The 26,240-nt window shown below is 47.3% G+C and overlaps 1 protein-coding gene across 1 annotated transcript in view; it reads right to left on the bottom strand.

Moving 5' to 3' along the window:
- Positions 1-24,916, bottom strand: part of SGPP2 (sphingosine-1-phosphate phosphatase 2) — a 33,403-nt gene extending 8,487 nt beyond the window's left edge. The window contains exons 1-3 of the mRNA XM_054283057.1: positions 24,707-24,916; positions 10,679-10,837; positions 376-555 (exon numbers count right to left, since the gene is read on the bottom strand). Coding sequence (XP_054139032.1) covers positions 376-555; positions 10,679-10,837; positions 24,707-24,916 — 549 coding nt within the window. The remainder of the gene's footprint in view (positions 1-375; positions 556-10,678; positions 10,838-24,706) is intronic.
- Positions 24,917-26,240: the final 1,324 nt, after the last annotated feature.

Here is a 26,240-nt window from a genome sequence, read left to right as displayed (position 1 = left end):
TGCAGCACTGACTTGGTGGGCGTGGGGTGAACACAAAATGCTGGCTGCCAGGCACCTTCCCTGCATGGTCACCCACATGCAAAAACACAGTGACCCCACCAAACTACAGCAGGGCAGTGCAGCCTGCCAGCAGCTCTGAGAGGAGTCCATGCACAAAAAAGGACATTAACACTAAATTTCTTTTTGTGTCTATTATTGACCAGCTACAGGTAAGCACAGGGAAGAATACACATGTGTGAAAATAAATACAGAACTCCTCTGGAAGTAGCAACATTTTTGGATTTGCAAGCTTTATGTGGCTTGCTGGAAGCAAGCCTTTTCTTTTCTTAATGTATTTTCTTTTTCTTCTTCTGTTTTTTCTTTTTGTACCCCTACCTTGTACTGGTTCATGGTTGCAATGAAGAAGGAGAAGGAGATGGCTGTAGCTGCCATGGCGTGGGTGGATGGCATCCCATACTCTGCATTCGTCCTCATCTCCAGCTTCACCACAGGTGGTGACAGGGGCCGAGGCCACTTCAGGATGTCCTTGGAGACCTGGCCTATGTACATCACTATCTGGGGACAGCAAAGGCCACAGGCTGTCAGTCAGCACAGGCAATCCCCATGCAGCCCACCCAACAACCACCTGTATTTCTGCGCTTTTTCCTGCAGAATCCAGCCCTCCAAGTGGAGAATTTATCCCCTGAATTATTAAAGGGGTTTCCATTAGCTCAGCCAGCGAAGGAAGTGGTGGTTTTGCTGCACTCTGTGGTAACCTGAGCAGGAGTGGGACCAAAAGGAGGGTTGGCTGATGAGATTCAGCAATACAGGACACTGAGACAGACAGCTGGCTCCCACCCCATGCCAGAGAAGTTTAAGTTTTCTCCCTATCCCTTACAGCCCCTCTCCTGCAAAGAAAGCAGCCATAAGAGAAATTTTTCCACCCCACCTTCAAATCACAGCTGTGTCCAGCCCCAGCTCCCCCATGCCCAGCAGCTCCCAGTCACCCAGAGCTGCAGGAGCCCTGCTGGGACACAGCACCCCTGTGGTTATTAAATGACAGCCTCAGCATCCTCACAGAGGCAGCAGAGGGAAAACTGGACAGGCAACAAGAGCTACCAGTTCTCCTGCCTAACTCCCCAGTAAAAGGCTTCTATTCCCTGCTTGGAACACCACAGGTTTAGGCAAGGGCTTCATTAATTCGCTCCAGAGCACAGCACCACAGTACTTTTAGGGGAAATGTCACATTCTCAGGTCAGCAAGGGAAGCAGAGGCAAGGGGCAATGCTGTCCAGCATCCCTGAGAGGTGCTGCCCATCCAGCCATGGGCATCCTTGGCTCCTCAGCACCCTCTTCCCAAAGGCAGTAGGCTCTCAGCATCCACAGTGAGGACATTTGAGAAAAGTTAACCAGGCTGTCCCTGTAGGATGTATTTGCTTTCTGTTGTAGCCCTCCTCCCTTTACATAATGTAGCCACATATAGGCAGGGGAGACTTTTTAAAACAAAGCCAAGCAAACCTTTTTTCATTTTTTTTCCTTAGTACAAAAATCAGGTTAACTACCATGAAAGCTCAGTTGCTGTGTGAGACAGCTCACACTTCTGCTTCTCATGCTTCCACCAGCAAAGGAGGGGGCTTAAAATAACATCCTTCCCTTGCTACTGGTGTTGGCCATATGCTGGAACAGCAACACAATCACCCACTGCCACATTTGTCACCAGGCACACTGCATCCCCCTCTCTCCCATCAGCCATTTTAAAAATGGTTTCACATTAAAAGAAAGATGACAGGATTCAGGATTCACAAGTCAGGACCAGGAAAAAGCCAGTCATTCCTTCATCCTTCTCTCTACAGTACAGACATGCCAGAGAGTGCTAGACTTACAGCCAGCACCAGGGCCTGGAAAAGTGACTGCTGGTGCCTTTGCATCCTTTATCCCTCATCATGTGAATCACATCACTGCCTCATTATCAGCAGGTGGGACACACCTGGCTGCTCCTGTGGACACACACAGCACAGGCAAGGCAGTGAATAACCTGTCCCACACTGTGCACAGTAAACAAACACTCAAGGAACAAACATCTTTTAAAAACCTACTGTGTGGGTTTATTTAGTTAATGCCTTCAGTTTCCAAATGGATGCAGGCAGATGTTTGGAAGTTAATTAAATTCCAAGGTTGAAAGAAAAATTGCTCTCTCGGGCAGAACATAAAACATTGAGGCTGCCATTTGTGATACCATCTGAGAGGCAAGGTAGGATGAGCCAGTTTATCAGCACTCCTCTATAATAATGACTTCCACTTGTGGAAGTATTATTAGCACTAGAACATAAGAGCATTGCAGAAAAGGAAATGAGTCATCTCAAAAATGAAGGCTATGCTAGGACTCCTGTGATGGTGAAAAACAGACTGAATGTTGGAGGTGGGATGGGTAAGTGAAAATATCAGGCATCCTCGCAACACCCTCCCCTTCCTGGCATCCCGGATTAAAGTCTGGCCCTTCTACTTTTTGGAAACAAATTGTATAGGCAGTAAGGAGAGGTGAGACGACTTTCATAGAACATGCAGGGGACTCCAGAATATGCCCACACTAAGCACTGATCTCTGAAGCACCACACCTTTGCCTTTAGCTCATTTGGGTACCGTGCACATGACTTTACACACATTATCCTGAATTATGGCATAGTGGGTGGGGTAAAACACCCCCCAGCAGCTGAACTGGCAGGCTGCCCAAGAGAATGAACAGCAGGTGCACATTGCTAAAGGCCACCCTGCACAGGTGGGGCTGTGTCACCTGCACCCTATGGGCTGCAGGGGCTGGGGGACACAGCTCTGTGCAGGCTGCAGGGGCTGGGGGAGCACAGAACTGCCCAGGCTGCAGGGTCACAGCACTGTCCAGGCTCTGCCCAGGCTCTTTGCTCACAGCACAGCAAAGCAAACAGAGCTCCTGGCAGAGCTGCCTGGCCCAGGCAGTGGGCGCCCTCCCTGCGGACAGCCCCATGCAGGAGTGGCACTAGTGGGACCCAGTGGGCAGTGCCCACCCCTGCCCTTCTCTCATGCACATCAGTATTTTCCCAATGCAGTGGAAATGGCTCTGAACTCTGCCAGGTTAAATCCTTGCAAAAAATTTAAGCAGCAATAAAAAACAAACAAAAAAAACCTCCAAAACCATAAGCAACTTAAAACCAAGACCTTGCTCAGACTCAGGTGCCTACCACTACAGCTCGGCTGGCCTGTGCTAAGGGCAATAGCAACCCTTTACAGCAAGCCAGGACTCCAGGTGAAGCAAAGGCAAGGCTTTATTGCCACTTTGGGTGAAGAGCATTGCATTTTACTACACAAAGGCAATTGGCAGTTGCTATAGCAGCAAGACAGCCTCTGTAGTCTTTTTCTGAGAGCTTCCTCTTCATTTGCTCTGAGTCATATATATGGTCTATCTCCAAAAATACTTCTTCACCTGAGCATTTGCATCAGGATAAACAAGACAAACCTATCTTTGTATTTGAACAGATTTTGCTTCAGTGAACAGCTGCAGAACCAAATTTGAGGCATTAGCATCCACACAGGTGTGGATACCTCTTCATTTGTTCTAACATCTGCAGGAGATCCCTCTGGGGTGAGGGGCTGCTCTCCTCCTTCTGAGCACCTGAGTGCCATGAAGTGACCTGTTTCCCTGACATTCCCATGCCTCTGGTGTGTAAGTCAACCATGTAAGAGGAGTTTTTTTATCACCTGCAGGTGTTGTCCAGCATTTGCAATGGTTTCCCCTCACTCCTCACATGCATCACTCCCATGACAGGAAGCAAGAGCTCTGGAGGCAGATTTACCACCACAGTGCAGACTCACAGTGCAGGCAGACACAACTAAGCCCTGTGCAGAGGTGTGGCAGCACTGCCACAGAGTGCAATTTCCCCTGTGGAAAATTCCTGTGGCAACTGCCCAGACTCCAGCCCTGGCAGGATGGAGAAAACATGCTCAGTGCTGCAGGTGGGCTGTGTGTGACATCCTCCTTCATCCCTGCCCTGCTACAACCCCTGCACAGGATGGACACACCTGAGCCTCCCACTGGCATATGAAGGTCAGGAGGAGCAATTCTTTTTTTATTCTGAAATATTTCAGCTAACAGAGGGGAACCAGATCATATTTGTTTTCAGCTTCTGATTTTGCAGCTGTCCTTATCTTCATTATTGATCTGTTAAAAGGACAAGACAAAATTCTAGAGAAGACATATGGTCAAATAGCATTGGCAGTTTCTTTCCTGAGACTCACAGTGTGGCAGTCTGACTTTGAATCTGCTGGTTTAGCTCCAAAACAGAAACTCTATAACCTGGCTCTAGAAACTCTGGTCTGCAGTAGTATATGTCATCTTCCCAGAAAGGAAATTTACAGTTTGAAAATGATGTTACTTTGGGTTTCTTTCACAAGCACTGTGCACTGATAGGACTGACCAAGCATATTGAAGAAAAAAAAGAAAGATGCACTATTAATAAACATTTGCAGATTAGTCAAGCAGCAGTAAAGACTGCATGTGGTTGCTGAGGCAGGCGTGACTTTGATTTCCCATACAGAAATTAAGCTAAGCACCCAGCCTGCACTGTCCTGTTCTCAGCCTCCCCCTAGTTTATCTGGATAAACACTGCAGCAGATTCTGGCTGTGACTGTGTCCCTCAGGCATCACTTGGTTCAGAGGGGAAGAGGAGCAGGGCAAGGAAAAGCCTGTCCTTGTGGAGGTAGTTCTCCTGCCCCCAGTCAATGCCAAGAGCTAAGGCTTGACTCCAGGAAAGCACACCATGGAAGTCACTGAGCAGCCCTGCTGGCCCCTTGCCCTGGCAGCAGCCCAGCTGGAGGAAGCCCTGCAGGGCAGAGGAGCCCCAGACAGCACCAGCCTGGGGCCCTAAGCCACCCTCAGACTGTGTCCTGCTCCCCATCCCCTCCTGAAGCACCGGGCTGCTCCCCACGTGCCAACCCCAGCAGCAGGGATGGGACCCTCCTCGAGGTACACACACCCTGAGAGAGGGCAGCTGGCTCTCCTGGAGCTCCACACACCCTGAGAGAGGGCAGCTGGCTCTCCTGGAGCTCCACACACCCTGGGAGAGGGCAGCTGGCTCTCCTGGAGCTCCACACACCCTGAGAGAGGGCAGCTGGCTCTCCTGGAGCTCCACACACCCTGAGAGAGGGCAGCTGGCTCTCCTGGAGCTCCACACACCCTGAGAGAGGGCAGCTGGCTCTCCTGGAGCTCCACACACCCTGAGAGAGGGCAGCTGGCTCTCCTGGAGCTCCACACACCCTGGGAGAGGGCAGCTGGCTCTCCTGGAGCTCCACACACCCTGAGAGAGGGCAGCTGGCTCTCCTGGAGCTCCACACACCCTGGGAGAGGGCAGCTGGCTCTCCTGGAGCTCCACACACCCTGAGAGAGGGCAGCTGGCTCTCCTGGAGCTCCACACACCCTGGGAGAGGGCAGCTGGCTCTCCTGGAGCTCCACACACCTTGGCAGAGGGCAGCTGGCTCTCCTGGAGACCCACACACCCTGAGAGAGGGCAGCTGGCTCTCCTGGAGTTCCACACACCCTGAGAGAGGGCAGCTGGCTCTCCTGGAGCTCCACACACCCTGGGAGAGGGCAGCTGGCTCTCCTGGAGCTCCACACACCCTGGGAGAGGGCAGCTGGCTCTCCTGGAGCTCCACACACCCTGAGAGAGGGCAGCTGGCTCTCCTGGAGCTCCACACACCCTGGGAGAGGGCAGCTGGCTCTCCTGGAGCTCCACACACCCTGAGAGAGGGCAGCTGGCTCTCCTGGAGCTCCACACATCCTGGGAGAGGGCAGCTGGCTCTCCTGGAGACCCACACACCCTGGGAGAGGGCAGCTGGCTCTCCTGGAGCCCCACACACCTTGGCAGAGGGCAGCTGGTTCTCCTAGAGCTCCAGCACCTTGGCAGAGGGCAGCTGGCTCTCCTGGAGCTCCAGCACCATTTCCAGTGTGGGTATTGCTTCCCAGAAAATACATCAACCTTGAGCTGGCTGCACAGGAGCTTTGCGTTTCCCAGGGGTTTGGCCAGGGCCCATGGGACATTCAAGGTCACATTCAGCTGGTGCGATGCTCAAACCCTTGGGCTGTCCCAGCCACCATGGCAACAGCAAATCCAACAGGCAGGTCTCCGGCCCACCAAGCAACACAGCATTCACAGCACAGAGCAGCAGGAGGCAGGGGGACAGGGAAGACACTGCATGGGCAGCTTCCAAAAAAGTTCTATATCTATATATATAAAAGGAAGGAGGACTTTGTCTTAATTCAGGCTCCAGAAACACAAAACCAGAACCAGATTAGCAGAACCTTGAGCCTCCAGAAGCACAACCAGCCAACACCCTCACACATTCATTCTGTCTTTAAAAGAAGCCTTTAGACAAAATCTATAAGGTAGTTGACTGTCTTATAATAGGCTTAGAGAGGGAAATTTGGGTCCAGGCTCCTGGCAGCAGGGAAAAGTACTGTCACATTGATCTGGTTTGTCATCTAACATCTAAAGCTGTAAACTGTTACACCTAGAAGTTCTATTGAAATACAAAAGGTTTCCAGTTGAAACTTCACCTTAAATGATTCAGAGCTTGTCTCAGTTATGAAAGCCTTATTGGCACTTTTTCTTCAAGGGTGGAGTACAGCTGCCAGCTCTTGCAAAATTCCCTTTCAATCAACACTTTATCAACTTGCACACACCATTTATTTTTGTATGCTGACATGTAGTTACTCATGTGCCTGAATACAGTTTTACATGTTCTTGTGCTGTGCAATATTTGGAGCTTGGCTTTCAAGTGACTGTGTTTGTCAGCAGCTCTAGGCTTGTTTCAGTGAAGTGTTGCAAAGGTACTAAAACTAACAAACATAAGAATTGTTAAACCCAAAGTTTGCTTCCAAGGGTGTTTTCAATCACTGCACAGCAATATCAGTGGCATCACAATTGCAGGTGAACTCCTGCTGGTGAGGAAACTCCTGGTTACCCTGAGAGGGAGTTCAGGGCTCCTCACTGCTGAGTAACCAAGCGCTGACAGCCTTTAGAAAACTGTTCCTCAGAAAAGCAAGATGGAAAGCTGAACTGCTATGGATTCAGACCCAGAGCCTGCTCAGATTGCTGCAGATGTCGCACCCAGTGCTGCTCAGGGAGCCCCGAGGGGGGCGCACACAGCCTGGCATCACCAAACACCCAAACCCTGCCTCCCTTCAAGGTGCCACCTAGCCCTGAGTCAGCACTTATCACTGTCACATGCCAAAAGCTCCCACACCTGCCCCAACAAAGTCCTTGCTGGCCAGCTCATATTTACATTGCATAAATTAAAGTTTTATAGGCTATGAAGGGGTGTGGCCTGAGGAAAAAACACAGAAAAAGAGATTTCCAGACATGTTGAAGAGCAAACTGAAACAGTAAGTATTTTTTCCAGGTCTCTGCCCTTGAAATTCCACACCAAAATAAAGATTTCAAACTTGAAGCAGTACAAAAAGTAAAAAACAAACAAACAGAAATAAAGTGAGCTTTCACCTCTTGAGCTGAGATGTGCAGTAAATTTAAAGTACATTTGGGGACTGTGTGAAGCTGTTTCTCATCTCTGCACTTCCTGGCTGAAATTGCAAGAGTCACAGGCATCAAAGCCTTGCCTGTGCAGTTTCAAGAGTGTTTACCTCAAATTGCTGGAGAAGAGAAGCAAAGACACCAGGGGACCTTCACTACTGACTCAGCACCTTGCTCAGAGGTTTCATGCAGTTATTTCCTCCATCTGTTCACAAAGGTAAAGCCAAAGCCTGCATATATACCCTGAATCCTCAGGGGCGAGGCCCCATGGAAGCACAACATGCTGCTTTAGGCTGCCAAAGCATCTGGATGCAAAACCAGCATTTCCCACAGCCATCCACCTGAACAGAAAAGCACAAGCAGCTGGCTCTGGGGACCCAGGGCAGGAGAAGACATTTCTGGGTTCCAAGTCCACTCCTCTGCTGCTGCTGAAATAAACTCTTTATAATTTTTCTTTCTGCCCTTCACCCTTCTAGAGCTATTTCACAACCTTTGGCTTCAAGTGAAATTATTTATGACTGCCTTATGCGTGTTTCTTCTTGTGACTGTAGTTTTATTTTAAGAAGCTCCTTCCTTCCCATGGTTTTTGCAGCCAGCCCCATTTTCTCTCCAACTTCATTTTGCTCGGGATTTATCTAAGTTTTCAGTCTCTGCTCAGAAAACAGTGTGTTCTTTAATCATCCCTGGCCCTGCTCCAATTTGAAATTATCTTTCTCAAAAGGGGGTGACTGGCTCTGCATAAACTATTACAGATAAGATGGCAGGAAGTCTTTGTAAACACCATTAATGCTGCTTTAATTTTTAAGGGAAGAAACTCCCATGATTCATCCTGACCAACATTGTCATTTCCCACTTGCAGCAGAAACTCACAGTTTAAGTGGGAAACAGCCCAAAAGTACCACCCTCAGCACCCTCATGCTCCAGAGCCACTTCTCCTGGCCAGCGGTGTCACCCTCTGTGTCACCATCATCCTTGCCAGCCATGTTCCCAGCATACCCACGTGCTTTGTCCCAGGCTCTTGAAAAAGCCATTGCTGGTCCACTCTCTCTCCCTGCTGAGGAGCTTCACGAACAACCTCTCCTCATCATCAGCACCCCCTTTAAAGGAGAACTGCTCCTGCCTTTCCCTTGGGGCTCTCCTTTGATACCAGCCCCTTTCCCCAGATGGAGAAGAGCCGTCTGCAGGACATGCCTGGGTCCTGCAATTATCCCTCCATGCTCTTCCCAGCCCTCCACTCATAGCTGTTGTCAGAGCTGTCAGGCTGCCTGGATTTTTACTGTCATCTAACACAGTTCTTAGCCACACATCATCATGCATTCAGAAACATTTCTTCAAAATTCCATCACCAAAAACCTCCAATTCAGTTAAAAGCACAGCTCTGTCCCACTGACACCTTGGTGTTTCCCTTGCAGCTGTGACAAATGTCACATCCATGACCAAGACATCTGAGGCCAGGCTGGACAGGGCTTGGGGCAGCCTGGTCTGGTGGAAGGTGTCCCTGCCCACAGCAGGGGCATGGAAACAGGTGATTTTTAAGGTGCTTTCCAAGCCAAGCCATTGTATGATTTTATGGCTGTTAGACCAGAGCAGCACTGTGAGTGCCACTCCCTGCTCACCTGCAGAGACCCTCCCAGCTGAGCATGCCACAGCATTAGCACATGGCCTGCAAGGACATTTTTAGCCATTTCACAGTTACATACAATTAATCTTTTAAAAATACAGATTGTTTTAAATGCATGGTGCTTGCAACAGTTTCCCCTTTTCAGTATAAAGTGCAGCTCCACAACTCAGTAAATGAAAAATAATATTAATTATCATCATATCAGATGCTTGAATACTCTAAGTCAGACTAGATCTGACTAATACCCAGATGAACTCCTTGCAAGGAAAAGACAAAGCAAATCTAGAGAAATCCATGTAAAGTACTCCAAAGGCTCATTTTTGGAGCAATATGCAAACCCAGAAGGCAGTGACTACCAATTTTCATCTTCTGTGGCACGTTTCCAGAAGCTGTAGGTGTACACCTGGCCAAAACCCAACTCTAGTTATACTGTGTCCACCTACTTCTAAATTTCATCTGCAAGTTATTTTTCATGTTCTCTTTATAAAATGTACTGACTAAAGTTATTGGCACAGAGCAACTGATGTATTCTGTCCAAGACCAGGTGTATTTGAAGTGTATGACTCAATTCAAGTTGTTTTTATTATTTTTTTATGATATTATTTGGTCAAAAGACAAAATATTATTAACCAGAATTGACTAGATCACGGAGAAGCTTCACTGTAAATAGATAAACTTGGATATCATATTTAAGTTTTTACCAAGATTCAGTTTCTTAAGTCAGTGTAGATTGATAGTAAAACCTCCAGGCTCTGACACCTAGCAGAGGTGTTCTCTACCTCCCTTCTCTATTCTAAAATGGTTTTATTTGGGCAGCAATATCTGAATAACAAGATGAGCAATGGCAGTGACAAAACAGCCAGTGCTGGCCTGAAGTACCTGGTTATCTCCTGTTTTTCAGTACTACAATGGAAATGCATTATTCTGGATACCCCAAACCCATGCTGAAGCAATGCTGAAGTCAGTTAATTTGTGAATGCTATCTATTAATAAAAATCAATGCTTTCAAGCCTTAGACTTCAACAGACCATCTGATCTTTCCACCCTCAAGTGACTGCAGAAACACCCTGCTTATTCCACTGCAGCCTGCATATCCCTTTACTATCAGGTTTATAGTAACTTCAGCCAAGCCAGAACCATATAAAATTACACAGAAAAAATGAGAATAAGAGAAAGATTTCCTAAAGTGATGAAAAACTTGAAATACTATGATGCTCTGGGAAGGAAGTGTTTTCCCAACTATTCTGTGCAAACTATATCAAAAGCAGCTCAGTCAGTGATTGTGCTGAAAAAAAGTCAGCCCAAGATGTGGCAGAGGTGAAGAAACCCTGAGTCAGATGATGCCTCTCGCCTCCTCTCTCATTATTGCAATGCCTTTTCTTCCTAAACATGAGCTGCACATGAATAGTGTTGATGCTTCTTTGGTTTGAAGGGATTTTGTTCATTTGGAGGATTGTTCTTGTTCTTAAATATTAAATTGCTATGAATACAGAATTAAAGTTGAAATTAATCATAGAAATACTTACAGACCAAACAATTATCATTCTTCTAGACACAGAGTGATCTATATTCCAGTAGGTAAATGGAAGGAAAGTGATATAAAAAATCTCTTCACCCAAAGCAGCTGAAAACTTGAACAAGTAGTAGTAGAAGTAGTTCTTCACAATATACTTCTGTGTGCAACCCTGGAAATGAGAGAATGTTATTGTTTTAGTGAAGTAGAAAAATATAACAAGCACTTAAAATATTATACAGTTCCCAGTCCTTAAACCAAGGAGTTTGTTATAGGAAGTGTCAAGAAATGAAGTTCAACTTCTGCACTAGAATGAAGGCTGTGGTGATAGCACAACCACATTTCCTGCAGAGCAGAAATCCATTCAGACTAAGGCAGCAGTCACGAGGACAAAGACTTCTAAGAGATGGGATCAGCCTTTCCTCCAGGGTAATCAGGTGTATTTCATAAAAGGTATTGACATGCTAAGTTTGAAATTTCAACATCAGTAGACAAAGCCACCACTGCTTTCACTGGAAATTCATCTTGAGTTGAAAAATTTAAACTGCAATTACTGAACTACTTCATTTAAAATTTGCCTCATTATAGTCCCTGCAATTTGCTGCCAGGTGCTGCTGACAGCAGTCCTCAACACTGAATTTTTCCAGGCGCCTCCAGCCCTGACCTGGGGGGATTCACAGGATCACCCCACACAGAGGTGCCACAGCTGGAAGATTCAGCTCCTGCCTGGGCCTGGGCTCAGCAAGCACAGCTGCAGAGCAGGGTCAGGGCAACACAAGGCTCTGAGTGGGCAGAGAAGAGAGCTGCACCTGTCACCACCAGATTTTCACTCCAACATTTTAAGTAACAACCACAAGGCTGTCTTTTTAAGCATTATCAGTAGATACATTGCAAACAGCAACACTTTAGCACTTCATTTATTAATTTTATTCTGCATGAAATTTCATTCGGTGTCTGGATTTGGTAGCTAGATTATTTCATTAGATGTACCCCACCTAACATGTTTCTCTCTTCCAAAAGGTGACACCCAGCCCTGCAGAGCTAGGAAGCCACACAGCAGCACACATTGCTTTGGCCATGATTTGACCACTTGTTGAATGTGTCTAGAAATGGCTTGTTGCTGCTGCTGCCATTTGGGACTAGGACACCACAAAGAAACCTCACACTCTTAGCAGGAGCAACAGGCAAGTGAATCACATTTTGTAGCTACACCTGTCACTTGAGAAAATAGGAAGATAGACAGATAGGACTTTTGATTCAGGGGAAGAGCTAAGGAGCCAATCTAGTCTCACTCCATCCTCCCCAAAAAATTAAAAATATGTACATTGGCTGTGTAAATACAAGATGAAAGAACTTCCTAAATAAGGGAACTGAGGAGGGACCATGAAGGTTTCAGCACAGACACACCAAGTTAAGATACAGCTTTGACATAAGCTTGTGAAACTCACCAAGTAGGAAAACTTATGCTTGGAGCTGGCTGTGTAACTAGTTTACTAAAGAGAAACTCTCACCCTACATGCTAGTGAGAATACATTAAAATTGTCTAAGGAGTCTAGACATGCATTTGTGACTCACTGCAAAAGCCATTAGAAGCTCCAGTCTCTTCATCTGCTTTTAGTGCAGAGATGAGGCAAACTGCACGGAGATGACAAAAGCAAGATGGAAAGAACTTGCATCCATTCAAGTACCATAAAAAATCCCACAACTTGAATTGATTTGTGCACCAATGAACAGAAAAGATGAGTCACCATTTTTGGAAATGCCAGGGTCAGAGAGGTGTTTCCCCATCTCTCAGTCGCAGAGGCCACAGATGAGTTACTGGCATCCCTTTAGGATAACAGCTCTATGCCTGGCTGTGTGACAGAGCAATCAGTCTGAGTGTCTCAACTCTCATCTGCCACTTAGAAAACACCCCCAGTGCAATTAGCAGCTCCAATGCTCCTGTCTGAGATCCTGGAACTGTATCTGGTGACACTTAACCTGGCCCCACAGAAAGCTCTCTGCTGGCACCACTAACTCCTCACTTAAGCATTAATCCCTATGGTATTGGGAATTATGTGTGCTTTAGCTCAGAGAGGATCAGAGACATCCCTAAGGTAATGCTTTTATACTTGCAACCTCATGGGATGAGGGATAAAACCCTCTGATTCCAGTAACTGTTTTGTGGGGGAAAGCATGTTTATCAGGTTCTAAAAGAAATGTGGAGCTAAAAAAATATTTCCAGGTCCAAGTCATTCCACATTCTGATTCTTAAAACCTTTCTTTTTTTTTTTCTTCCATTCCTTTTCTATCAGAAATCACACACACATTTGGTTGGATTTTTAACACCTTTTTTTAAACTCTACACCAGCAGCTGTGACAGCCTGTGTGTGGCAGGGGACAAACAGAGCCTGTCTGTGACAGGATGCCACAGCCACATGTCAGGCACTCAGAGCGCCACAGGATTGCTCCACTTGGTGCTTGGCAGTGCATGGTAATAAAGTGATGTTTGCACTTGTTGTGATCCCAAAGCACTGTAGGTACAGCAAGCCTCCTCCATGCACCTTCAGACTGCAGTGAGCTCACATTTACTATCTACACCCACTGCTTCTGCAGAAGGCAGAGTACAGTGCTGTGTCAAGTGCCTTCCCTTTTTATTCTCATGCTAACCCCAGTGCAGAAAAATCCATTATTTGTGTTAACATCTTCTAACATTCCCAGAAATTTATTCAATCTCTAATTTTAAAGTAACTCCTATCTTTAGATTAGCTTTTCTTAATGTACTGCAGTGACCTGATGCCTTCCACAATGCCTGAAGCCCTTTCAGCAAATCATTCTTCCATCCATCTCCATTGCTACTCAGTCTGGATCAGAGAGGTTTTAATGGGCAGCAATTAAGGCTGTAGATAAAGTTAGAATTTTTAGAGCATTTCCAAAGCAAGATTAATAAGCCTCAACATTCACAGACACAGAAACAGGTAATTTCATAAAAATTACCCTTCTCACCAACTGTAGAATGTCTGATTTGAAAAACCTCAAGTGCTCAGACTGCAAGAAACTCTCCTGGATGTATGAGTCTCCATAAATAAACTACCCAGCTGTTGGCACAGAAATGGCTCTTGCATTCATCCCACGTTTGCAGTGTCTGCACAGGGGTGGGTCACCCACACCAGGAGCTGCCACAGCACCCTGGAGCAAGGGAGCATCCCCAAACATTCCCACAGAGCCAGCAGAGCAGGGCAAACCAACACCCTGGTGGCTCTGGGGACACAGCAACACACAATGACACAGCATAGGAGGAATCCATCATTTCAGAAATTGTGTATATATATAGTGTTTAGCCTTCAAAGCTGAAGCAAAGGAACAGCAGCTGAGCCATTAACATAATAAATGTAAAAATGTATTTTTGTACATTCCCAAAAATGTATTTTTGGGGGGAAAAAAAAGTAGCTGTGCAAAGATAGTATTCCTTGCAATTCATCTGGGAGATTTCTTGTCAGAGAGCAAAACAGGCCCCAGCTTTTCCTGCCCTGTCTCTAGAGACAAGCTGTGCAGCATCAGACTTCTAAGGCTTAGTGTGTGACCCAGAGATCCCATTAACCAACACTCTGTTCTCAGCTCTCAATTACTGTGGATCTTTCAGAAGATGTACATGTTTAATTGAAGTTCTTGAAGTCCCTTACTCCCCTTTCAACAGAATTGCCTTGCAAAAGATTAGGAGTTTCCCTCCCAAAGTCCCTAATTAACACATTACATACTTTTCACTTTAAGGTTTTTTAATGCTGTAAAAAAAAGGGTTCTAAATTTAGAGAAGCCACCAAAAATCAGGCACAAAAGAAAAAAATCAAAAATTCCAGTCTAGATGTAGCTGTACACAAAGACAGTATAAATCACACAAATCAGCCCCACGGGGTGGGGGTTTTACTGTTTAGAGTAAAACCAGTGGGAAAAGCCTTCTGCACTGGAATATTCTGCATAAGCAGACAATTTGACATCACTTTATGTTTATTAACTGTATCAAGTTAAAAAAGGAACCTATCAAGTCACAACAACAACAAAAAATTAGATATTGGTAATTAGATTTTGGAAAATAAGGAAAAGCAAAACCCATGATTATCAAAAGCTTCAGCTCTTCCATCCAACTGCACAGCTGCAGTCACACACATTGAGTTTCCTGAAGATGCAACAAGCAGGGGCAGCACATTCCCCTTCCCTGGGAGCACCAACCCTGCTCCATGAGGAAGGAAGGGAGGAAGGGGTGGCCAGGGCCAGGGGCTGTGCCCCAGTGGGATCCTGGTGTGGCCATGAGCCCCTGGCTGGGTGCACAGCACCCATGGTGGGTGAGGGAGCCAGCAAAGGAGCAGCACAGAGCTGTGGGAGGAACTGCAGGGATGGCAGGAGACAGCACAGGCAGGACAGCAGCACACAGAGCCCACAAAGCACACACAAGGAGCCCCAGGGCAACAAAAATACACCTAACCAAACTCATACATATGTGCAGCTTCCCACTCTGTTTAAATGCTTTAAAACAAGGAATTAATTTTTTTAGTCATTAGGCAGTCAGTTTTCAATAGCTGTCCAGGTTTACAGGGTGTTATTGGAGGAACACCTAGAGCCAACCAAAACCTCAGAAATGTGGGGATGGAGACAAAGAGAAATCACAAGAAAATCCTTCTTAAATGTCATAAAATCTTGTCCAGCTCTGCTGTTGCAGCGGGTCCTTGTTGTGCAGCACACAGAGGACGCATCCAGCTCCCGGCTGTTGTGCAAGCAAAGACAGCAGCAGGCACTCCTGGATTAATGAGCAGGGATGTGGCCTGGAACCATCAGCTGATGCAGAATCAAGATAACCATTGCATGAGACAGAACAATGCTCAGCCTCCAAGCCACAGAGTCACAGCACTTTCAGTGGGCTCAGGTAAAGAACCAGCAGGCAGCCTAAAACTCCAGGATCCTGGGAGCATTTCAGCAATTTCTTAACACATTCCAAAAGGCCATCAGATAAAATCCTCAGCAAGGTACAGGAGCAGAGCAGTGCTGCACAGCCAGCAGCACAAGGGATGGCTGGAAGGAGTCAGGCTGAAAGGGGCTGTGGTTTGCCAGACCAAAGGCTGAGCCCACCCAGACAGACTCTGGGAAAGGCACATGCAGGTCTCTCACCAACACTGCCCCCCTGGGCACAATGCCCATCCAGTCACCACACATCAGTATGTGTTCATCCAAAGTCTCCCTTCAGCCTGTAAGGGATGGTCAGCTGAGACAGATGCACACATCTGCACATCTGAAGCTGGGATGGGTCCAGAACACAGTTAAGACACTGCAGTTAATGTGGGAAGATTTCATTTTTTAATCTTCATATTGTTTTCCTTCCACTCTGATTAATAGTTGGGAGATAGACTGAATTCCAGATTTTATTTTTGTATCTTGCTCTAGAAGGAACATGATGAGCCTCCTTCCTTGTGCTGAAGGAACACATGTAGAAGTAACAGAGCCTGCCAAGTCATTTAAATATAAAGTGGAATAACATAAGAGCAGTGTTGACAGAGCATTTGTTTAGGCAATTAATAATTGCCTAAACAATAAGGAAGAATCAAGGAAGGAAAAATTGATTATGTTGTCATCCCTAAAGAAAGCTGTCTTATAGAAACCAAAGTATCTTTCAGACAGAAAGGGGAGTGGCTGCTCAGGAGGCTGAGATTGCTTGTGGAGGACCATGCCTGCAGTCACTGGGAAGGACAGCCTCACATTTCCTGACAGACAGCCCAAACCAAGGCTGGTCCAGCTTGTCCACCAGGGATGGATGGCTTACACTCCCACCACTCTGGTGGAAGTTTGTCTAACCTGTCCTTACTGAACAGAGCTGGAAACTCCAGTGCTTGCTCCAGGCCACGTCCAAGAGCTTTGCTCTCCTGCCATCTAGCCTGAAACTCTTGCTGAAATTGAAACCTATGGCTATTTTCTTATCTACTGCAGACAAGGAACAAATTGCTTCCTTCCTGTGAAGGCTGGCACAGGAGAAGGTTGTTATAAGCATTCAAAAAATAACTCCTTCACTCCCTAAACACCTGGTAATTCTTACAGGGGGTACTGAGCATTTTGCAGACACAGCACCTGTCTGGAATTATAGAGCCCAAAGATCAGATGTGACACTGCAGCAATGCTGAAGGAACAGTCCTGCACGATGTCATTCATTTTGTGGGCAGTTTTCAGAGGTTTGTCACCACTGAATTATGTCAAACCTGTGATTTCAAACAACTTCTTTTCCTCCATGAAATTGCTCCATTCTACAGTTAGTCTACACCTACTTCTTCAATAAGTACCTGCACCTATTAAATAGAAGTCATTTTTCAATCATACCTTCAGCTTGACAAGACTATTTGACTTCAATTCTCGTCCTCCAGCCTATCTGCATCTTCTTCTGAGTTCATCTCACAGGCATCATGTCTCTCACACCTGCATTTCCAGCTGGTGATTTCCACATGGCTCTGAAACCTGTTCTGAAGAGACTCTCATCACTTTCTATCAAAAGGTGTCCATGGTGACATTCAAACTCACAGGCCATTTAACTTCCTATATTCCTTTCTTAGCAGAGGCCTGGAGAGTTGACATCCATGATTCAGAGAATCATAGAATCCTTGTTGACATCCATGATTCAGAGAATCATAGTTTAGGTTGGAAGGGAACCTTTAAAGATCCTCTAGCCAAACCTCAAACCTACCAGTTCATATACTTAGGAGCTTTTTCTTGTTGCTATTAAAAAGGCAAGGCTGCCTGACCTCCCTCCACACCGTGGTGTCATGGCATCAGAATTATGTTTCACCCCTTTTCTTGCAGTATAATTTTGAGGAATTCCAATAGGTTTACCTTCCACCATAATCTTCAGACTTTGGAGCACACACTTGAAGGCACCTTTCCAGCATGGAGGGTAACAGCTCTGCATTTATTTCCTTGCCCACTCTTTATGGAAAGCTGTTCCTCTCGTGGTCATTCCAGTTGCTGGAGTAACTCCAGGAGCCCAGCTCTGACACTTTTGTTACAAATCACTGATGTGTATCTGCAGCATTTTTCTGCCAAGAAAGCTGCACACCAGCAGCACAAATAGGGCTGCACTTCTCCTCCTGATGAGCTCACCTCCTTCATGCCCTGAGCCCTGCTTTGCCAGGCTGAGATTGGGCAGGGTGGGCTCTTTCAGCTGCCCTGACAGATGTGGTGAGTGCACTTCAGCATCCTCCCACATTCCAGGAAGAACTGGCCAATTTGTGCAATGTGGAAACAACAGGGCAAGAGAGGCAGGCAGGGGAAGGGCAGAAGGAAAAGGCTTCCTTCTTCCCTGTTTTACAGTGGAAGAACAGGTTTATTTAATTGCATTTTAATTTACGAGAATTAGACTGCAATTTTGTGGGGTGCAACACAGAGGCTGCACGTGGAAATGTCTGAGGAAGGTGTTTTAAGGATTAGGTAGCATCAGTGTCTGTGGACAGAGGGAGGAAAAGGCAAATTAAGAAACAGAGGAAGCAAATTTTAGGCAGTTCAGAAAGGGGATTCCAGCTTCAAAACTGATATCAGATTCCTCTGAAAATTACTGTACTTCATATTTCCAAAGGTACAGTGTTACTAAAACTGGTTTTGAGTAGAAAGATGTGCCACAGCACAGCAGTTTTCCAGCAGCACAGCATTAGATTGTCACCCTGCCCACACACCCACCCATCTCCCTCAAGCACCACCTTCTTTTAGTTTTGACTTTCTGCCAAAAGCAAATGAGTCAGTGTTACTAGGGCCTGCATGGCTGCTGGATACCCAAGGTGCTCTGCAGAGAGACTGAGGGGGAGGAATGGGAAGCCTATCACTCTTGCCCCAGCACACAAGGTCTGAGAAGATCCTCAAGAGAAGCTTCACTTAACCTAACCTAATCCAACCCAAGAAAACCTTGCAGGTGTGGCTAATGACCATGGAGAACAAGGACTTCACTGTTAGATTTCTTTGCAGAGCAAAAAGCTTGTTCTCACATTCAGATTTTTTTTTTTTTTAAGAAATTAACTTTAGCCTGGAATAGACACCATAGATTAATCACTTTTTCTACACAGCAGCATCGTGAACCCAGTCAGCTAATTTTGCACAAAGATTAGCTCCATGGCAGAGGTCTGTTCTGAGAGGCACAGAGTAGCAAGGCTTCTGGAACAAACAGAGTAACACCATATCATTTTCAGCCAGCTAAACTATTTGTTTTAATCTCTTACAATCAGGCACCAGCACTGGGTGAAGTGACATTTTTGCCAGCAGATGATTCCAAGGCTGGAGTCAAAGAGCAGTTTCCTAGGGTAGTGCTGAGAATTTGGGTTAAATACCATCACATGTGTACAGGTGCCTTGTCCCTGAGCTCCCAAAAGGCACAGAGCCCTGTAAGGACAAGGGATGTGTCCAAATTGCAGCTGTGGCTGTGGAGAGGCACCTGGGAGAAGAGCTCAGCAGCCAGCCCGCCCGGGGAGGAGAGCTGCAGATAAGATGTCCTTCATTCACCTGCTGCCTCATTATTAGCTGCATTCAGTGCAGGCCATGCTGATGTCAGCTCTTTCTGATGGAGCAACACACAAGGAGACCAACCTGATGCTGCCAGGGCTGCTGCAAGGCCTGGCTCTCCTGCCCCTCTGCATGAGGGCAGCCCCTGGCACTCCCCCAGCCAGCAGAGCTTGGCACCAGCTGGTGGCACTTTTTGGCAGGTGCTTGAAAGCTTTAACACTTCAGTCAGTCCCAGCTCAAAACTCACCCTGGCACCTCACACCTGCAGGTGACATGGGTGTCACTGCCCTTCCATGGGGACTCCTTTCTCCTCCCCAGACCTTTCTTTCAGTCCTTTGCTTGCTCTGCCCTTTGCTGCATGCCACGCATCCTGGTGGGTGGGCTGTACATTTGTCAGGGAACAGGTTCCTCACTGCCAATGCCTCTGGGCCCTTCCCACTGCAAACATCCAGGCTCTGCTCCTGTGGCACAACTGAGGTGTCTGACACTGACTCCTCATGTAAAATAAGGTACCCCAACACTCTCACTTGGCAAAGAAAATGGCAGTGGGGGACACTAAAGGCACTACACCTCATAAAGTGGTTGACTTGAGTAAGCAGCCACAATTCCATACAGTGGAGCGAGATGCAAAGGGGATAAAAATGACCTGACCAGGGTTGATAGTGACCATTTCCTGTGTGCCAGAACCCACAGGCTCAGGGAACCCTATTGACAGTGGTTTGCAACTGCCAGCTGTCTTCAAAATGAAGGATTAAACATATTTTTAATGTTTCTATCTAATAATAAATATTCCAAAATTTAGTAATAAATAAATAAATCAGCAATTTAGGTCAATATTAAAGCCTTCACACTCCTCTACATCTAGACCTATAGCAGCTTACCTTGGGAAAGTAAGTTACAGGTGCTCACCAAACTGGACTGATATGAAACCCTTTAAAGCAGGAATGTGAACAGACATTTTAAATAAAAAAATCATGGTTTAGACAACACTACCTGTACCCTCTAGACCTCAGATTTACTTGCTATAGGAGTCATTAGTCCCCTTCCACTGCCCAGATGACCCTACACATTCCCTGCAGAGCATAAAAATGAGATAAATTGAAAGAACTGGCTGTCCAAAGGGATTTTCCAGAACACATTTTCTCTGGTTCTTGTTTGTTAAATGTACTCCTGTTCTCCAGAGACCCAAACGAGAAAAACAACAGCAGATTAACTTTTATTATTCTGGTTGATATCTGAAGTAATGGCCCAAGACAGCCAGCAGAATTATAAAGCAGTGAGTGGCTCACCTCCAAGCACTGGAATTAATCCTGGGATCCTGACAGCTCCTCATTATGAGGTCCAGTGGCCTCCAAAAAGATGACTCAGGCTGTGAGCCAGGAAGCACTGAGTCATGAAGCACATCATCATCATCATCATCAATGTAAGGAGCTGGGCTGCCAGCACAGCCCCTCGTGTGCCCCTGTGCCAGCATCCACTCTCTCTGCACCACACAGGGCATCTACTGCAATCAGCAAAGCTTCACAAACTCCTGTGGATCCTGAAGGGTCCTGGAGCATCTCCAGGATCCTGAAGATGAGATGGTAACAACCAGCACAGAGCTGTCTTTGCAGCCTGTTCTCCAGAGGGGATGCAAGGCTGCTCCCTGAGGAGAGGCAAACCCAGGGCTGACAGATCCTCCCAGGGCTGCCACGCACTCACTATCCGAATCTTTGTCATTCTGCTGTCATCTTCCAAAGGACCCTCACTCAGGGCTGGCCAAAACCCTCCATGAAACCATCTCATTCATTCAGATGAACACCATCCCTCACTGGCTGCTAGTGCCTCAAACCAAGACCTGGACACCTGCAGGAAGGGCAGATCTGACCATGGAGTGCCAGAGCGATGCTGGGGAATGTGAGCCTTGTGCTCAGCCCATTGAAACCAGAAACTGCAGCTCGTGTTTCCCCAGCTGCAGCTCCAAACTGAGGAGCTTCCAAAAGTTCAGCTGTATTCTCTAGGGGCACAAAGTGTTAGCACTAGAGCCTGTTGTCCTTGCAGTGCTCATGGGCTTTTTTCACAAGGGTTTGCCTCTCCTATCTCAGCAACCACCAACTTACTGCTGCATGGAAAGGGAAACAACATGAAACAAAGTAAGCCTGCAAAACCATTAAAAAAAAAAAGCAATACTCTGAGGCTGATGCAAAAATCCATTGCAAGGGACCACCACAGAAGAGAGACCTTGACTCAGGCTCTAGAGCAAACACACTTCAAATTACCAACCCCATCACAGCAACACCAGTGTTTTCATCTATATCTTGCAAGTAATTTACCACTTTTTTGGGGACTGTAATACACCTGAGATGGAGGTGCACTTTGTACCTACCTCCTCTGTTTCTGCTACCATCACCTGCCTGTGATCCTGATTATTATCCTCCTCACCTACAGCATGAGCAGGAACCATACAATCACTAAACAGCATCAGGCGGTCTGTAAGCATTGTGCCAGCTCAGAGCAGTTCTGACAGTTAAGGAATAACTACAGTGTAAACATGAACTGTACTCTCTGCAAGGCAGGAAGACAGATCTTGAGATGATAAAGCATCTGGGAGAGGAAGAGTGGAGAAAGACAAACAAATCTCTACAAAGAACTTTGAATAGAAGGCTGTTGTTTTCTTTCATACTCTTTCATTAAGGCTATCAATTTCAGGAGCAAAAGTCCACCAGGAGATTAGAGATAAGCAAAGCTCCACTTTTAAAATATATATGGCCTTTATTTGGCCACTCACAGAACACCAGCTTCAGGTAGTATATTTATGTTTTTAGGAGCACAGCTTGAGGATTTCCTACAAAGCATCAGGAAAAGATACCTTTCAGCTGCTCCAGAAATAAATTTCTGGTGAAACAAACTAATAATAGAAAGCAGTACAGAAAATAAACTAGTATTAGACAGGATAGTTATAAGGAGTTGCTCTCTTGCCTTCTGTAGTAATAAACCCAGACAGGTTCTCCACTACAAGCCCATAGATTCAATACCTAGTCCAAGCCAGGACATAAACCTAGTTAGTGTGTTGGACTAGCACCATTGTGTATCATCCACAGACACCAGAATTTGCATTTGAGATATTAAAAAATGATTCTGAATTATCTGGTAACCAAGGAACATCAAGCACACTGGCTAGGTGACTGATTCAACATTTAAGAATTGCACACAGCCACAGCTGTCACATCTAAGCACTTCATTCCCTGTTTAATCTCATGGTAATTCCTGTGGGGCAGGCAGGACTGATTTACACAGATTCAGAAACACAGCCACTCATGCTGCTGCTGGCCACTGTAATCAGGCATTGTGGCTTTTTTTTTTAAACACACACTTCATGCCCAGGTTATACATAAATGAATATAATGATGAATCACAAGCAGCACTCCTGGCACAAATGTTTGCAATAATTAAAAGCCTCCTCCTTCCAGAGGAAGAGCTGTTCTGTCTTTTTACCCCTTTGAGACATCCTCTCTCCTCTCCATGCAGTATGGCATTTTCCCTACCAGGTGTGTCCATCCTCTCCCAAACTGCCCCCAGCCCTCAGCTGGGCCACCCTGCCACACAATCCAGGTCACATGCAGGGGCCTGAGAGCTGGCCCTGAAGAAAGGGGGGATGTCCTGCAGGCTTGGAGCTGTGCAGTCCCCTCATCCAGTAAGCCATTCACATCTTCACTGCATGCAAAAGGCTCTGGTTTTACAGGTATAACCCAGTGGTTGTCCAAGAGCTTACACAGGAGAACCTGAGGACCTTTAAGACACTTGTGACAGTAAAGACAAAGCAGTGTGGAAGTTACAACCCTATAGAAATCAACTGTCCTGATGACAAGGATTTTGAAACTCCCAATTTTCAGGAAGGGATGGATGAGCACAGAGCCACTCAAGGCTCCAGGAGGCAGATGCAGGAGCAGCACTTTAGCACCTTTCTGCAAACACCTGCAGCTAATGGCAAGAAAATGACACTATCCATAGAGAATTCATGGCCAAGGAATTTGCTATTTAAATGAGATTCCTAAACCTGTTTACTTGCAGATACATCAAGGTAACCCCAGGTCATTTAGCAACAAAGCAGGGGGTCTGAGCCTTAGCCTAAGGGAGATCCAAATTAACTTTTCACATTTCTTATCATGCTACAGAAGATGCTCCTTGTAAAAATGGACTTTTCCTTCCCAGTTTAGATAAAAAGGAACACAGAGAGCATGTCTTTATAATTCTAGCACTTCATTGAAACACTGTTCAATCTATTCTCCCATCTCCATTTTGGGGGTGTTGGAATCCAACTTTCATGTTTCAGAAGTGAGTGCCATAATTCTGTGGAAACAAATCCTTCTGCTTCTATCTCCAAGTTTCATGGAGTCTCAAGCAGAACACATTCACCCTTCACATAAAGGTAATTGTGCCTTGCTTCATGAATCCCAAAACAATTGCTCAAGGTGAACAGCTGCATTCATGGAGCATTAACTTGGACAGGATTTAGTATCAACACCACCACATGAACTATGTCACTGTTCAAAAGAAAGCAGTGACAATAAATCTTTTAATGAATTATCTGCATAGTTTACCCAAAATAGAGCTTACTGTAGTTCAGAAGTGAACAGACTGAACTACATCTAATCGAGAAAGAGTCAAGCAGCAGCTAAAGAAGAATTTTAGATGCTTGAAATGGGAATCTGAGCACCAGATGTGGAACAGGGAAGAGTAAAATGGCATGGAAGGGAAGGAGTGGTAGAGTTGTGACATTCATAGCTGGTCCATGTTTATGTTGCAGGTGGCATTTGAAAGCCCATTATCACACCTGCTTTCCAAAAGGCACCACAAAGCGATCTGCTAATGAATTCGAGTCATTACAGTAAGGCAAAAAGCAGGTCGTCCGACCTGTACACACGGCTTGCATCATACCTTTCCCTGTTCCTTCTGATACACAGGGGATTTACAGATTGTGCCGGGAAACGCCGCGACCTGCCTGGCCAGCGGGAAGCGCTGCGTGTCTGCATCGGCGGCTCGGCGGCACCGGCACCGGAGCGGGCAGAGCCGGGCCCGGCTGGGGACACAGCCGCTCGGAGCGGGCAGGGGCAGCGGGCAAGGGCCGGGCACAGCCGTGGGCAGCGGGCAGGGGCCGGGCACAGCCGCACACCCTGGGCAGCGGGCAGGGACAGGAGCCGGGCAGAGCGCAGCACCGCGGCAGGTGCGCCCCGCTCGGAGACAGAACAGAGCTGCTCCTTCCCTGCCGCATCCCGGGGCCACACCGCGGCCCTTCCGCAGGCAACTCCCGCTCGCACCGAGCGCCCCATCCCGGGGGCTCAGCCACGAGGGAGCGCCGAGAGCCCCCAGACGCCCGCCCGGCGGGGCCGGGATGCAGCCGGGCTGCGGCAGCGCACAGCGCTCGCTCCCCGCTCCAGCCCCAACCCTTCTTCCTTCCTCCCCTCCCGCGGGCGGCAGGCAGCGGGGGGACCCTCCCGGGGCATCCCCGCGCGCTCGGTGCCGGGGGCGGCTCTGCTGAGTCACGGCCGGGCCCCCCCGCACTCACCTGCGGGCCGCGGCCGCTCCGCACGCCGCCGGGGGCAGCGCCGGCCGGGCGGCGCAGCGCGGCCGCTCCATTGCACACGCCGCCGTCCCGGGGCCCCTCCGCGGGCTCGCCGCTGCCGCCGCCCTCCTCGGCGGCGGGGAAGAGCCCGCAGGAGCGCTGGAAGCGCGCCACGGGCTGGGAGCTGCGCAGGATGCCCAGCAGGCGGGCCATGCTGCCGCCAGCTCCGCGCTGCGCGGCCCCAGCGCGCCCCGCCGGCCGCGGGGCCGCGGGCAGGTGCGATGGCCCGCCCCGCCCCTCCCGCACAGGTGCGCTGCCCCGCCCCTCCCTGCCCCGCACAGGTGCGCTGCCCCGCCCGGGAGCGCCCCTTGCCGGCCCTGCGCTTCCCAACCCCGCGGTGCCCCCCGCGGCGAGGACAGGACATTCAGCGTGTTCCTTTTCTTTGGGGTTCTCCCTGCCATGATGTTCTTCCTGAAGATAGAATGCTCTAAGTTGCACCAAGATCTTTGGGAAAAACAAGCGTGGATGCCATGCTGCATGGGCTTACCTTATGTAAAATACACCCTGAGCTGTCCCCAGTTTAATTTTGTCCAGTTTTGGAAACAGCTTTTATTTCTTTTCCCAAATATTTGCACACCTACATTGTATACATCAAGTGTACGCATACACATATAGGGATGCATCTCTAAATATTTTCTCCCTTAAATACAGCCGTGGAGTTTCCTACAGAAAAAAAGGAGTTATCCCTTGGAAGATGCCCCTGAAGTTCTGGGGCTGCAAACGTTGCCACAGGTGATCCCTGCTGATTCTTATGTTTGAAACATTTAGCACCTTAGTTCCACCAGTGCAATTTTTTTCTTTTTAGAACAGCCCATTTATATTCCCAGAAATATATTTTATACGAGGATTGCACAATCATTATTTGCTCAACATACACTTGTTTAAAGTTTGTTACTTTTTTTTCCTTCTCAAATACCCTAAATTATGCAAGATTGCATCAAAGCTTTTTTTTCCAGAGCACTTAGAACCAAAGTCATATTCCATTGCTTTTTTAGCAAGTCAGTGTGTCCCTGTGCCACAGGCTGGGCTGCCTGCAGGAGATGCTCACCCAGGCTCCATGAGTACTCTCAAGATGAGAGATGGCAGAGCCATCTCATCACCCAGCCTGGGCTGGGGCCACGTGGCTCCTGTGAGGAATCCCAGGGACAGCTCTTCATCACCCCATCCACAATCTGGGGCAGACTCCAAAGGTCTCATTTAATTGTTTGCGTGATTAATTTTCTTTTATCTTCTCCAAAACAATCTTCTGTCAGCAGAGGTCTGCCCAACCATCCTGTGTCGGGTGCTCTCCTCGCTGCTGGTGTGTGCACACACTCAGCCCTGGCCATGATGACAGGGCTCCCCTGTTAGAACCAGCTCAGAGGAGGGAGGCAGCCTGAGCAGGTTATGTGTTTGTACACTTTTACTTGGGGGAATTATTTATTGTTTGCCTCTGGGTTTGCTTTTTAACAGCTGTAACATTTACTAGATGCGCTCA

The sequence above is a fragment of the Melozone crissalis genome, unplaced genomic scaffold, assembly GCF_028551555.1.
Source record: "Melozone crissalis strain CALT ecotype California unplaced genomic scaffold, PUWL_Pcris_2 ptg000034l_1, whole genome shotgun sequence".
Classification (NCBI taxonomy): domain Eukaryota; kingdom Metazoa; phylum Chordata; class Aves; order Passeriformes; family Passerellidae; genus Melozone; species Melozone crissalis.
The sequence above is the reverse complement of the archived record's forward strand: the minus strand, read 5'-3'. Positions and strand labels throughout refer to the sequence as shown.